The following is a 14,803-nucleotide window of genomic DNA, read 5'->3' as shown; positions in this document are numbered from 1 at the left end:
ACAGTAGTACCATAAGGGATAGTACTAGGCCCCTTGCATTCACTTCATTGGGATAAGGGAAATTTCATGATGTATACAAACTGGGCCTTATATTAACTGAATTTGTGCAATGAATCCAGGGCTGTTAATACAGAATCGAGTTTTCTAACCTCATTAATCATGTGTTAAATTCAGTTTCAGCCATTTTCAAAAAGTATCCTTTTGAGATGTAGACCGCCAGCCGGCGCTGTTGGGCTGCCCCCATCCGCCCCCATGTCTGGACGGGACGCCCCCGTGTCGAGCACCCAGGGGCGTCCAATGAGTAACAGCGCCATCAGGCGGTCTACATCTCAACAGCATCCTGCTCAAGAGGAGGCTGCTCGCTGCTCTCCGCCCTCAGTTGGCTGCTGGAGGAGCTGGGGAAGCAGCGGCAACACCAACCTTCGCCGGTCTCATGTCTCCCCGGTTTAGGATCGTATCCTGCCCTCTGCAAATGACAACGGATCCTTTTGAATGATTCTCCGGTTTTGTTGGCTGAATTAAGTTGAAGTTGGATTTAGTTTTTGCCAATTAAACACAATGTGACAATGTTGAGGCAGTAATTGTTCGATCGGATTAGCCGAAGAACCTTCGTTTGAGTAAGGGATTTAAGGATGGGGAAACTTCATTCTAAACATGGTAAGTAGTGCGAAGTATGGATTGAGCGTTTTGGATACCAGTGATTTGAAGTAGTTTTAATTATATCAAAAACTAACGACTGGCCTCTGTCTACGACGGTCAATGGAACTGGACCTACAGTGTCTAAGAGGAGGGAGAATCCTGAAGGTGAGATCTGTCACATCTATAAAAAACATTAGACTGTTACAACGACTGGCAAAAACCGCGTACTATTTGGATGTTTCAAATCTACACAATTATTTTTTTTCATTTTTAGGAGACAGTTTTGTTGTCAATGCTTTCCTCAGGAGAGGGATGGAGGAATGTGGAAGTTATAGTCCATCGGATCACAAGCTGAAAAACATTCAGGTATTTATTTAAGACGCTCAATACCCTTTTCAAAATGCAAAAATATCGTTATAATATCACTGCTGTCATCAAACTAAACCTGCTTTTATGCAAGGTTATTTTAAGTAGACATTTGCCAAACATCTTTGCTCAAATCGACTTGGATTTGCAATGCTTTTATGCACTTGTTTGTGTTTTCAAACGAGTTACAAACGACGACTACTAATTTGGGACCATATAGTAAAATACTGCGTGTGTGTGTGTGTGTGTGTGTGTGTGTGTGTGTGTGTGTGTGTGTGTGTGTGTGTGTGTGTGTGTGTGTGTGTGTGTGTGTGTGTGTGTGTGTGTGTGTGTGTGTGTGTGTGATATAGCCTTTGACTTACAGGAATACATTGTATTCTAACAAGCTTGTAAAATGACCTGCTGCTGTCTCAAATCGTTGGTTGCTGTTCTGTCTGCTCATCTGGCACCAGCACAACAGTGTGTGGCTTATTTTCTTTAAAGAATAGTATATAAACATCAAAAAGCACACACACACATGCACAAAGTTTTATTAAATCTTGAGGCTTGATGGAGAGTCTCAGACTGTGGGATATAACGTTGGTCTTGTGGCTGCTGGCGCCCTGACTAAAGGCTCAGACTGATTTTCAATGAATTGTGTTCTCAGTGCTGCTCCAAGCATGCAACCTACCCAAGCCTGTCGTTCTGCAGAGGGCGACAGTAGAGCATCCCCTGTTCACACACTGAGGCCACATATACACGGTTGTGATGAGGAGGTGTGTGTGTGTGTGTGTGTGGGGGGGGGTTATCAAAGAGCCACAGCCCCCTTTCGTCTTTAATGATCAATTTGTGGTAAATGAAAGGAGAACCCCCCTTTACTTGTGAGGTGTTGGTGAGTTCCCTCCCCAGGGGCTGATGCTGAGTTGTTAGCAGGGGTTTTACAAGTGTGTTGGTCCCTTACTCTCTCAGAGTTATCAAACACCAACCCTTGGCTTACTGTGTGTGTCTCTCTGGTCGTATCAACCAGAGCACTGGGAATAGTCTTACAGTCTGCTTCCTATTCAGAGTCACACCATGGAGAAGATCGCCTTTCTGTTCAATCTGAAAGTAATGTCTGCCTATGAATTAAAAAACACTATATTTACTTGAATTAGAGCTGGGAAAAATTGTAATGAAATGCATTATATTATGGTTTTATTTGCGTAGGTTTTTATCTTTTTGATTTACAAACAAGTCATAGTTGTTCTCTGGCATATAAATGGTATGGTCTGTTGGCAGCTCAGAGCACCTCAGATACAAAGGAGTTATAATCACTTCCAAAACAGATTCCTTTCTTTGTTTTACGACCATATAATTTGCAATAATCAGACACTTAATTTGTTTTAAATCATATTCAATCTCTTTACTACAGCCTGGGTGTTGGGTTTCTGACTAATCCAGCTGCAATAACAACGTTGACAGAATTAGTCAATTCGAAGGACAGGTCTGAGTAAAGTACTACAGGACTGCAGACCTGTGGCTGTAAACATAATAGCTTGTTTTTTCCAAGTAATGTGACCAAGCTGGGCAGATAAGAACAAAGCAAAGAGAAAGTATTAAACAACATGATGAGAGTCTCTCGATCAAGAGGCCACATGAGAGGAAGCTATCAGGTTACAGGGGAACCCAATGAGACATTTAGCTTTACTTTGGTGGTGGCTCTCCTATAGACTCCTATAGACTCTTCCAACCCCTCAGCCATGGAACTTAAATGTGCTTATAACTGATCTCATATTGGGCTTGGCGGTTCGGGGGGGGGGGCTGGCAAACACACACACTAACACATACATACAAACTTTGTTTTGCTCGAGCCACCCCCTCCTCATTGTCAAATGGGGGAGTGGGATTCCTGAGCTGTCTGGTGGGGACTTCAAAGAGTCGAGCTGGGAGTTATAAAAGGCCCCTGATAACAGAGGAGCCTCCCACCCCTCCACAACCAAACCCCCCTCCTCCCCTCGGCCTTCCATCCCTGTATCCTGGGGGATGGGTTGACAAGAGAAAAAGAAGAGGAGGAGGAGGAAATGGATCCAATGCTCACAGGACTATTTTATAGTTTAGTGAATGTTACAGTCTTGGTAAAAGATTTAGAATTCAACATCTTAACGTGATTCAATAAATGCTGTTCCTAAAACCCCCCAGTTTGTTAGTTGATATTCCTTTCCTGTGCTTCTGCAGTCTTGGAGAAAGATGCCCAGGCCTCACTTCAAAAGTCTGCAAGATTCTGACACTTAATCGCAGGCGTTCGCGAGAACAAGCATTACCTATCCATGCACCTGGTGTCCTGCTGCGGAATCACTAGAGGCTTTCACTGATCACTTTAGATCACTTTCTCTGCCAAACACCACGATAGAAAAGTAGGGAGGTAAGAATAGAAAAGTTGAGCTTTACTTTGGATGATGAATACATCAATTGAAACAGAAAGGTGTAGTCCTGTAGGTTAATTCCATTTTTGTGTTTCACTGCTCAGAGGTGCTTTGTGAAGGTTCATACACTCTATCTTATTTTTTTTAGATAACTAACTCAATTGGACTCTTCTCTTCATCTGTAGTCTGTTTTCTCTAACAATATATATGTTGATTTGTTTGTGAGATAGAACCGCTTCGGCTCTTCGTGTGTAAATGAGGTTGTGTCTCGGATTGTTAAAATTGTGATTACATGAAGAGCCCAGCAGGAAGACCCACTTGGAGTCTGGATTGGTCAGTGTGTGAAGTGTTTCTCTCAAAGTGTCAGAAGGTTGTTTCAGAACCTTGTAGTTTCCTTGTCTAGTCCACAGTGACCTTCCCTCACATCCAACTCTCAGAGAACCTTTGTGCACAGTAGTTTGAGTGCCCAGAGTGTGGCTGCTAAAAGGTGGGCTTTGTATGGATTGGGTTCTGAACAGATTTAAAGGCATTGGGAGAGTTTGTTTATTTTTATCCTTGCCATTTCTCCTTCTCCTTCCTTCATTTTTCCCCCTTTAAATTGGCTTCACAAGAAGGCGAGCTGTGGGCCTTCATCTCTGAATTATGTGGCTGGTGTCCAGAACAGCGGGGTCTTTCAGCACGGCCCCGGCTCACATCTGTTCCTGGTTTGTAAAACAGAGTCCTGGAGCAAGGGGAGCAGGGGAGAGGGGCTGAGGGGGGAAAGGAAGGGGGTGGGGAAGATGGACAAGGGTTGCTGGTGTTTCTTCTCCTCTGGAGGTTGCGTTGGAGAGGAGAGGATCCTGGAAAGGTGGTAGAATGGGTCACAGGAGAGCCTCTGCAATATGGTTGATTAAGCCAGTAATGCTCTCTCTCTCCTCCTCTCTCTCTCTCTCTCTCTCTCTCTCTCTCTCTCTCTCTCTCTCTCTCTCTCTCTCTCTCTCTCTCTCTCTCTCTCTCTCCCCAACCCTCTCTCTCTCTCTCTCTCTCTCTCTCTCTCTCTCTCTCTCTCTCTCTCTCTCTCTCTCTCTCTCGATGCTGGCTCTAAAAAGCCTCTCAAAGTGTGAATGTCTTCGGTGCGAGTCTTGTCAGAGAGGGAAAGGCCGGCGACTCTCTCCTCATCCTGCTGGGAGAAACGGATGTGAACCCTCCCCAGGGTACACCCTTACTGTCTCTCAGCTGCCAGAACCAATGGAGGCTCCAGGGTGGCTACAAGACTTCACCAAGTGTAACCCAGAAGTCAACTATGGAGGTCACTTCTCTATCCGTCCGTCCGTCTGTCTCTCTACTATTTATTTCGGTGTGCGTATGCACCCAGGGAGAGACTTGTATGAGTTGAGACGCAGGCATGAAAATCAAACCCTGAATGGCTTTATCTTGGAGAAAGGCTTTGTTGCCTTTGGATTTATTTGTCTTTTATCATCAGCTCTTTTAAGTAACACTTCTCACTGCTGCATAAAGACACCTATATGTCATTTCTGTATACAAGATTTCACATGTAGACTGGCTTCATTGGATGTATGACAGGCTGCATGGCCGCCATTGCACCGCCAAACCGGGTGCTACAATCTTACAAGTGAAACTGTCCTCTCTCGCTCTCTCTTTGTCGCTGGCCCACATGAGACCCGCTCTTCTCCAAGCAGACGGACCTTACTTCCTCGTTGCAGGGTCCTGTGAAGAAACCCTGGAGCCTGCATTGGTTCTCGTGGCTGAGAGACAAAAGGGGCTACCCTGGGGAGGGTTCACGTCCCTGTCTCCCAGCGCTCTCTCTCTCTCGCACTTTTTCTCTCTCTCTCTCTCTCTGCAGGACGAAGGAAAATACCTGGGGTTGGAGCCCAGTGCTAAGCTCTGACATTTTTGGCTAAGCATGCTGGATCCAAGTCTCTGTTTGATCTTATGCTTCTCTCAGCCAAGTAAAACACTGGGAGACTCAAAGGTTATTACATTTTAGTGTAAGGTATGTTTCCACATAAATCCCTGTTCTCTCGCAGAAGGCTTTAGTTCTTCTCTCCAAGTGGACTTCATTTTGCTAGCCATATAGCAACTAGGGGGGAATATTATATGATGGGTTTGTTATTGGTATTATTGTTATTTTAAGGGGGTCTTTGTAGCTATGTTTGACGAGGACCCTGTTCGATTGGAAATGGTGTCTAATGTTTGTTATGATTTCAGGCGATAAACTAAGGACAACACACTTGACTCATGGGATTTTTGTTCTCAAAAGAAAATGAGGGTTAGGTAGTGTATGGAGTATTCTGTTTATCAGAGGAGTTGTCTTTGGACTCTATTGAATAGTTTGTTTGCCTTCCATAACAATGCTTGGGAAACTAGAGACTGTCTTCCTGCAGGTCAGAGGTTAAACCGACTCATCTGACACTGGTGTGGACAACTCCTCGTTGGTTTGTGGTACCCTTGAAACACAAGCCAGTAGCTCAGGAGGTAGGGCGGGTTGAGTTGATTAGTAACCAGAATTTTGCTAGTTCGATCCCCTTGAGTGTCGTGGTGTCCCTGAGCAAGACGACTCACCCTGACTGCTTCTGACGAGCTGGCTGTTGCCTTGCATGGTTGACATCGCGGTGAATGTGTGCATGATTGGTTGTAAGTCGCTTTGGATAAAAGCGTCTGCAAAATCCCCTCAATGTAAATGTTGCAGTGTTACTGCAGCATATCCTGGGCTACAGTATTGTCCATCTCTCATTATGCAAGGTTCCCCCATGCTGCTGGTCTTGTCTGCAGCCTTCAGCATGGAGGCTGCAGAAACTTCATCCGTGCTCCACATTCCAAACCCTGGTGCCCTGCTAGGTTTGAAGTCGAGCCATACACACACACACACACACACACACACATGCACACCTGCACGCATGCACACACACACACACACGCACGCACGCACGCACGCACGCACGCACGCACGCACGCACGCACGCACACACACACACACACACACACACACACACACACACACACACACACACACACACACACACACACACACACACACACACACACACACACACACACACACCAAACTCTGGTTTCCTGTGTTCTCACAGAAGAAACCACATCTCCAATAGCCAAGTGAGGGAGACAGAAAACTACTGGACGTTTTTGTTACATTTAGCATGCTGCTGAAAGACAACATGAAATGGATTTGCCCTTTTTTATTACCTTATTAGCTCATTTCCACACTCATGTTATACTTTTATTCAGCAAACTCTGGTAACGAATCCTTAATGAAAGGAAAAAAAATGGACCAATCATGACAGCCTTGAGGTCTGGTCCTCTTAATGGTGGAAGGGCTCGCCCTGGAGGACATTTCACGTTGACTCGTCTGAGTAGTCTCTAAACCGCTGTTACAAATAGAGGGCACTTTCAGAGCAGTGCCCTCCCCCCACCCCCCAGCCATCGTCTCCCTCTGCCTTTGGTATAGACTCCCCCACTTTTAGACCCCTAGCCTGCACATGTGAAGGTATCGCTGTTATTCAGCTCATAAAACGCCCCGGTCCCATCTGAAAGTGGTTAGCTGTTGAAACACACTAGCAGCTTCAAAGCTTGGAGCTGGGGCTCTGCAGACAGTTTAGGACTGGCCTTCTTTTTCTTCACATCACATTACTCTCAGACAGGAGATGGCTGCCAGCTCTGTTCACAGACCTGCTCCCCTCATTACAACAGCAAACAGCTCTGTTTAATCAGTTCATTGTCGTGGTGTGTTGATTGTGATGTGCAGATTGTTCATGTCTCGGTGGGAGTCTTGGTCTCAGCCCGTATGTATACTTCCCGTTGTGGCGGTTGCTGAATTGGCTGTCAGGTCCTCGCTGGTCTCGTACGGACATACTTGGCCCCGATGTCTTTTATGCTTTCTTTGTATGTGACAAGACGGGTGGGAGAGATGTTTGAGGAGTTCTCAAAGAGGCCACTGTTCTTGTTCCTCAGAAGGCAAATCCATCACCCTCCACACCCCACCCCCTGCCCTGCCCCACCCCCCATCCCCATTTATTTTCTGAGTCCATCCACTTCAAAGGCTAATCTGGTCCTGTGTGCAATGTAACACGTTTACTTCCGACTCCATTTTAAAATAAACAGCGGTGCTGCTTGAGGTTCCTTCCCCTCCCGTGACTGTCGGCCTTTCAGGGGGAGAGTCTTGTATGAACGTTGTAAAAGCAACCCGTCTGCTGCCAACTATGTCACTGTTTATTTTCATACATTAACAAGCAACTTGATGTTGTTGAACTTGAAATTGTTTCATGTCGACATTGCAATTTTACATGAACTTCTTAGTCTTTATTCTGTTAGCGCTATTCTGGGGCTAAACTCTAAAATGTCTCACTGTTCGCCAACTGAAATGGCAGATCGTTTTTTGTAGAGACATTTAACTGTTAGTGTTAATGGCCGCAGCATTCATTCAAATATGAAAAAAATAAGGAAAAAACGTTAAGGTCAAAAAGGCAGTTCTTTCTGCAGTTTTAGGATATTTAAAGGTCCCATGGTATGAAAATCTCACTTTATGAGATTTTCTAACATTAATATGGGTTCCCCTAGCCTGCCAATCGTCCCCCAGTGGCTACAATTGCGTTCTGTGTAAAACGAGCACTAGGTATCCTGCTTGCCTTTGAAAAAATTCGAAGCTCAGGCACGCCGATTTAGAATGTGGCCCCATATGTCGTCATAAGGGGTCAAATTACCTCCTGTTTCTCTGTATTGCCCTCCCAAAGAATTTGGCCTGCCAATGAGACAATGTGCTACGCCCGTTCGAGCGCCACGTGTGTGTGTGTGTGTGTGTGATTACACTAACTTTAACGCTTGTGCTGTACACTTCTTTGTTATTTGGATAACCATTCTGCTGTTGGTGTTATGGCGCATAACACGCCGGTTCTTTGACGTCTCTGGTATTTCCACAATGAGGGGAAAGGAACTTTGGTTTTGACTCCCTGAAGTACATGAACTGCGACATGGAGGAGAAAGGGATTGTTAACCGCGATCAGTGTTGGGAACTTTACTTTAAAAAAGTAGTTAGTTATAGTGACTCACTACTTGTTCCAAAAAGTAACTGAGTTAGTAACTGAATTACTCTATAATAAAAGTAACTAGTTACCAGGGAAAGTAACTATTTGCGTTACTGTAAAAAAAAAGAAAGTTGCTATATGTGAAAGAATTACATTTTTCTGAGCAGTATTCACTTGGCCTGAATGTGTTAAATGGTGTAACTGCCCATTCAATCCCCTGATATGCTTCCAACTGAGGCCCCGTCCACACTAACCCGGGTAAATCTACAAACGCAGCAATATTTATCTGTTTAGTCCTTCCGTCCACACTAAAACTGAGAACGTTTTCAGAAATCTCCACTCTGGCCGGAGTTTTTAGAAATTTTCTGTGATAAAAACAGCGTTTTCGTGTAAATGAGAGGCCAAATTGCGTGGAAATATCTACGTTTTCCCTTTGTGTAAACGGGGCCTGAGAATTCTGACACTGAAAACAATGCTTTTCGAAAACGATCGCTGGGGTGGATAAATGTGAAAACACTGGGTTCGCGTTGTAGTGTGGACAGGGTAGACGGAGGCTTTCTGAAACGATGACGTTCGGTTGCCATGACACTGCCACAAGCTTGCACTCAAGACCGAGACGCTCATCAAAAAAATGGCAGGTGAAATGCAAATGAGGATATCTCTGTACAATGTACTAATTTATCTCCAGAAACAACTCAACATATTGGCTGAAACATATTTGTTGCTCCAACGCCGGAGGCGAGCGCTTAACCAGCTGATTAACTGTAAATATCATCTGATCGCGCACCTGTAATCTAAATAGAGAGGCGTGGTGGAGTTACGTAACCATGACAACAACTGTTTATCAAATAATATCAGTGTGGAACGTGAATGCAAAACATTCCGAAAACTATATGAAAACGATAGTGTGGACGGAGATCATTTTCATTGCGGATGTGCATTTTTACATTTACCCGGGTTAGTGTGGATGGGGCCTGGATTTCAATTTGCTTTGTTGCAAAGGCTGTGGAACATCTGCCGAATACTACAGAAAATGCCAACTTTTCATCGGATTGCTCTTGACTCGCCATTTCTGCTGCTTCATCGAATCTGTTTGGTGTGTGCGTTTGCATGTGTGTGTGGCGCGCCTGTCCTGGATTGTGTGTAAAAACACTGGCTCAGATTGGCTACCATGAAACATGACTCTGCCTTAGCCAATCATAATCGCTTATCTCGTTGTTAACCCACCCGGTCTCCTCACTAGCAGTTTGTGTTAGGAGCCAGGGGTGCGTTCGTATTACGCAGTTCTTCAATCAATTCATAGTAACGCACTGCATTTTTCGTACAGTCACGGTAACGGCGTTGTAACGACGGAAATAGTAATTAGCTAGATTACTCCGTTACTGAAAAATAACGGCGTTACGTAACGGCGTTCTTTTAAACCGCGTTATTACCAACACTGCCCGCGATTTTCTCCCGCCGGAGTCCCGATGGTTCAGTCTACTTCAGATTGATGTGGAAGTGGAAGTACCAGAGACGTTGGTTATTTGGATAACCGTTCTGCTATTGGTGTTATGGGGCATAACACGTCGGCCTCTCTGGTATTTCCGAGAGACTCATAGTGGGGGTTATCTCAGCCATGGTTGAGAAGGAATTGGAGGAAAGGAGCTTTGGTTTCTGACTCCCTGAAGTACATGAACCACGACATGGAGGCGAAAGGGATTGTTGCCCGCGATTGTCTCCCGCTTGAGCCCCACTGCCCGCTGCCGAAGGACCACCGCCTCGGCGCTGCCCGCTGCAGGAGGCAGTGGTGCCTAAGTGCTGCCCGCTGCCGAGGCGGAAGGCAATCGCGGGCAACAATCCCTTTCTCCTCCATGTCGTGGTTCATTCTACTTCAGATTGATGTGGACGTGGAAGAACCAGAGACGTCTGAGAACCCGACGCAGTCGTTTGAGATTCATAATATCGTCTGGAGGCGCACACAGCTTTTGATAATTGATAATATATATTATATGATATAGATATTGTGGCAACCCGGGCCCAGGAATGTCTCAGAGGTATAAGGAATCACCACACTTCACGGCTGGTTCAAAGCCTGGGAGGGCATTTATTCAGGATAACTCAAAACACCCCCACGTGGGGAAAACGAGAAAGAATACGCTGACTCCGGGAGCCTGGGAAAAGAGGGGACAATGTTCGGTTCTCTTGGGGAGCAGGGGGGTCGATCCCGTCGGTTTCCACTTCAAGGCTATCGGGCCTTGGCCGGGGTGCGTCCTCCTTGGGGCCTGTCGGGAGCGGCTCGGTTCACCTTCCGCCGGGATGTCCGTCCGTGGTTCGGGGTTACTCCTGTTGCTCCCAGCTCCAACTCTGCTTGGAGTATGGGTAAAGCGTTTGTTAAGAGGTCCCTCGTTCCCCGCCCCAGGTGTTTCCTATCTCTCTGATAAGTGTGCCAGGAGGGACGTCCTTTGGCTCCGCCTGCTGGGTATGGGCAGTACACGCCCTCCACAACCTCTCCCCTGGGCCGTCCAGCTGAGGGGTTGGGGACGGGTTGCCACACTCCTCCACCGCTGGTTTACGCCCCTGGTTGTCTTCGACCGCCCATAGGCATGCGTCTCGGCGGACAGAGCGTCGGCATTGGCATGTTCCCTGCCCGGCCTGTGGTCCACCTGGAACCTATAGTCCTGGAGTGCCAGGAACCACCTCGTCACCCGTGCGTTTGTGTCCTTTGCACCGGCCATCCACTTCAGTGGTGCGTGGTCGGACACCAGGGCCCAGGAGGTAGTATCTCAGTTTGTCTAGGGCCCATTTGATGGCCAGGGCCTCCTTCTCCACGGTGGAGTAGTTCCTCTCGTTGGGTAGGAGCTTCCGGCTGATGTATGTCACCGGGTGTTCTTCTCTCGCCCGAACCTGGGAGAGTACCGCTCCCAGCCCCACCTCGGATGCGTCGGTGTGGACTATAAGGGGTAGAGAGAAGTCAGGGGTTATTAGGATGGGCTCGGAGCAGAGGGCCCCTCTAAGGGTAGCGAAGGCTCCCTCTGCTGCCTCCGTCCACTTCACCTTGTCAGGCAGGACCTTCCGGGTCAGATCGTTCAGGGGGCTAGCTAGAGTGGCGAAGCCGGGGATAAATCTCTGGTAGTATCCTACCAGGCCCAGGAATGATTTCACCTGTTTCTTGGTGATGGGCGACTTTGATCTCCTGGGGCCGGACGTTCCCCCTTCCCACCTGGTATCCCAGGTACAACGTCTCCTCCACCCTAGGCGGCACTCGGTGGGGTTGGGGGTTAGCCCGGCCCTCCTCAGCTCCGCCAGGACCGCCCTCAGCTGTCGGAGGTGTATATCCCAGCTTGCACTGTGTATAATGATGTCGTCGATATAGGCGGCTGCATATGCCCGATGAGGCCGAAGGATCTGGTCCATCATCCTCTGGAATGTGGCCGGGGCGCCATGGACGCAGAAAGGAAGGACCGTGTATTGATACAGCCCCCCCGGGGTCGCGAACGCCGTTTTCACCCTAGCGGTCCTGGTGAGTGGCACCTGCCAGTACCCCTTGGTGAGGTCCAGGGTGGTGAGGTAGTGGGCCGGCCCGAGCCGCTCGATCATCTCATCTACCCTGGGCATGGGATAGGCGTCAAAGTCTGACACGTCGTTGAGTTTCCGGAAGTTGTTAGAGAATCGGAATGTGCCGTCGGGTTTGGGGACCAGGACGACGGGACTGGACCATGCGCTGCGAGACTCCTCGATGACCCGGAGTCGGAGCATTCGGGCGACTTCCTCCCGGATGGCGTTCCGCCGGGCTTCTGGGACCCGGTAGGGGGGGACGCGCACCGTGATGCCGGGCGCCGTCTTGATGTCCTGTTGGGTTACTGTGGTTCTCCCAGGTAACTCAGAGAAGACATCCTGGTGCTGAAGGATGACCTCTTCAAGATCCTGCTTCTGGGCAGGACTGAGACCTTCCCCCATGGGGACCGCTGGTATGTCGCGCCGGGCGGCCAGGGCGAGGGGAGCCGGCGCCGGCGGGGCCGGGTCAGACCTCCACTGCTTCAGCAGATTGACGTGGTATAGCTGGGTGGGTTTTCGTCTCCCGGGCCGCCGCACCCGGTTGTTCACCTCCCCAACCTGTTCGACGACCTCGTACTGGCCCTGCCACTTGGCCAAGAATTTGCACTCCGACGTCGGGATGAGTACCATGACCAGGTCTCCGGGCCGGAACAGGCGTAGCTGGGCCCCCCGGTTGTAGACCCGGGCCTGGGCCTGCTGGGCCTGCCGAAGGTGGTCCCGGACGATGGGCCAGACCTGGGCCATGCGGTCCCTCACCTGCTCCACGTGGTCGACCAGGGTGCGATGGGGGGACGGTCGACTCTCCCACGCCTCCTTGGCGAGGTCGAGGAGCCCCCTGGGTCTTCTCCCGTACAACAGCTCGAAGGGAGAAAAACCCGTCGAGGCTTGGGGTACTTCGCGGACTGCGAAGAGTACGTGGGGCAGGAGCTGGTCCCAGTTCTTCCCATCAGCGTCCTTGACCTTCTTCAACATCTGTTTTAGCGTTTTGTTGAACGTTCTACCAACCCGTCGGCCTGGGGATGGTACACAGAGGTCCGGAGCTGGGTGACCTGGAGGAGACTGAGCAGTTGTTTCATGAAACGGGACATGAAGCAGGACCCCTGGTCGGTTAGTACTTCACTGGCTATCCCCACCCTACTGAACAGCAGCATTAGCTCCTGGGCTACTGCCTTAGTAGTGGCGGCGCGGAGGGGAAGGGCTTCGGGGTACCTGGTGGCGTAATCCACGATTACTAAAATATATCTATGTCCCCTGCTCGTCTTCGGGAGTGGGCCAACAATGTCCAGAGCTATACGGTCAAACGGGACTTCAATGATCGGCATGGGGATCAGGGGGTTTCGTACCGAGGGTCTCGGGCCGTACGCTGGCATTCAGGGCAGGACTGACAATACCGGACCAAGTCTCCTTTCACCCCGGGCCAATAGAACCTAGCTAGAACCCCTTCCCTGGTTTTATCCATGCCTAAGTGGGCCCCTAACAGGTGGGAGTGGGCCATGAACAGCACCTTACTAATGTAGGGCCGGGTTACTAGCAATTGTTCGATTACTTCCCCCTGCTTTACTATGACCAGATATAGCAGGCCCCCCTAGGTGCTGAAGAGAGGGTGTGGTAGACATCTCACCGAGTCCCTCGCTTGTCCCTCATGGGCGAGGACGTGGCTCCAGGCGTGCTTCAGGGCGTCGTCCTGTAGCTGGGCGCTGGCGAACTGTCCGGGTCGATCCGTTCTCCCCCCCCCCCCCCCCCCCCCCGGTCGGGAAAAATCCGAAAAATCAGTGAGATGGGAGCTCTCGGATCCTCCCTGTGGGCCAGTCTGCTCGGTTGCCGTCAGGGTGTCTGGCGTGTCCAAGGGTGGTCCCGCTGAATATGCTCGGTGGGATCCTCCCGTCGAGTGGGCTGGGGTGCCCTGGGGTGTCCGTCCCCCTCGGTCCCGCTGTCCCCCTCTGATGTCTCCGCCTGGGTTGCGGGGGCCAGTCGAGCCCCGTAAGCGGGTCGAACACCTCTGAATAGGCCTCCACGTCGTCATCCGGCCTGAGTTTGGTGAGGCGGCTGGTCGGCGCGGCAGTCGGGGTCTCGCGCACCGCTTGCTGGGTGAGCCTTAGCACCGCCTCCCGGAGAAGAGCGAGACTCTCGGCGAGGCTTGTTGCTGATGCTGGGCGGCGGCTGCGGCTGCGGCCCCTTCCGGGTTCTGCATCGGGGGATGGGCTGATAACTACGTGTAGTCCGTAGTGGGGTCAAGTTGCCCGCGTCCTCCACCATATGTGGCAACCCGGGCCCAGGAAAGTCTCAGAGGTATAAGGAATCACCACACTTGAAGGCTGGGGGGAGGGCATTTATTCGGGATAACTCAAAACACACCCACGGGGGGAAAACGAGACAGAATACGCTGACTCCGGGAGCCTGGGAAAAGAGGGGACAATGTTCGGTTCTCTTGGGGAGCAGGGGGGTCGATCCCGTCGGCGTTCCACTTCACGGCTATCGGGCCTTGGCCAGGGTGCGTCCTCCTTGGGGCCTGTCGGGAGCGGCTCGGTTCACCTTCCGTCAGACAGACAGACAGACAGACAGACAGACAGACAGACAGACAGACAGACAGACAGACAGACAGACAGACAGACAGACAGACAGACAGACAGACAGACAGACAGACAGACAGACAGACAGACAGACAGACAGACAGACAGACAGACAGACAGACAGACAGACAGACAGACAGACAGACAGACAGACAGACAGACAGACAGACAGACAGACAGACAGACAGACAGACAGACAGACAGACAGACAGACAGACAGACAGACAGACAGACAGACAGACAGACAGACAGACAGACAGACAGACAGACA

The 14,803-nt window shown here is 49.8% G+C and overlaps 1 protein-coding gene across 2 annotated transcripts in view; it reads left to right on the top strand.

Annotated features, from left to right (window-relative positions):
- Nucleotides 1-342: 342 nt before the first annotated feature.
- Nucleotides 343-14,803, top strand: part of nkd2b (NKD inhibitor of WNT signaling pathway 2b) — a 31,130-nt gene continuing 16,669 nt past the window's right edge. The window contains exons 1-3 of one of the 2 annotated variants that reach the window (XM_060053009.1): nucleotides 343-657; nucleotides 778-804; nucleotides 914-1,005. In XM_060053009.1, coding sequence (XP_059908992.1) covers nucleotides 633-657; nucleotides 778-804; nucleotides 914-1,005 — 144 coding nt within the window. In that variant the 5' untranslated portion in view covers nucleotides 343-632. The remainder of the gene's footprint in view (nucleotides 658-777; nucleotides 805-913; nucleotides 1,006-14,803) is intronic. The other variant, XM_060053010.1, reaches the window with a different exon arrangement.

The sequence above is a fragment of the Gadus macrocephalus genome, chromosome 6 (assembly GCF_031168955.1).
Source record: "Gadus macrocephalus chromosome 6, ASM3116895v1".
NCBI lineage: Eukaryota > Metazoa > Chordata > Actinopteri > Gadiformes > Gadidae > Gadus > Gadus macrocephalus.
The sequence above is the reverse complement of the archived record's forward strand: the minus strand, read 5'-3'. Positions and strand labels throughout refer to the sequence as shown.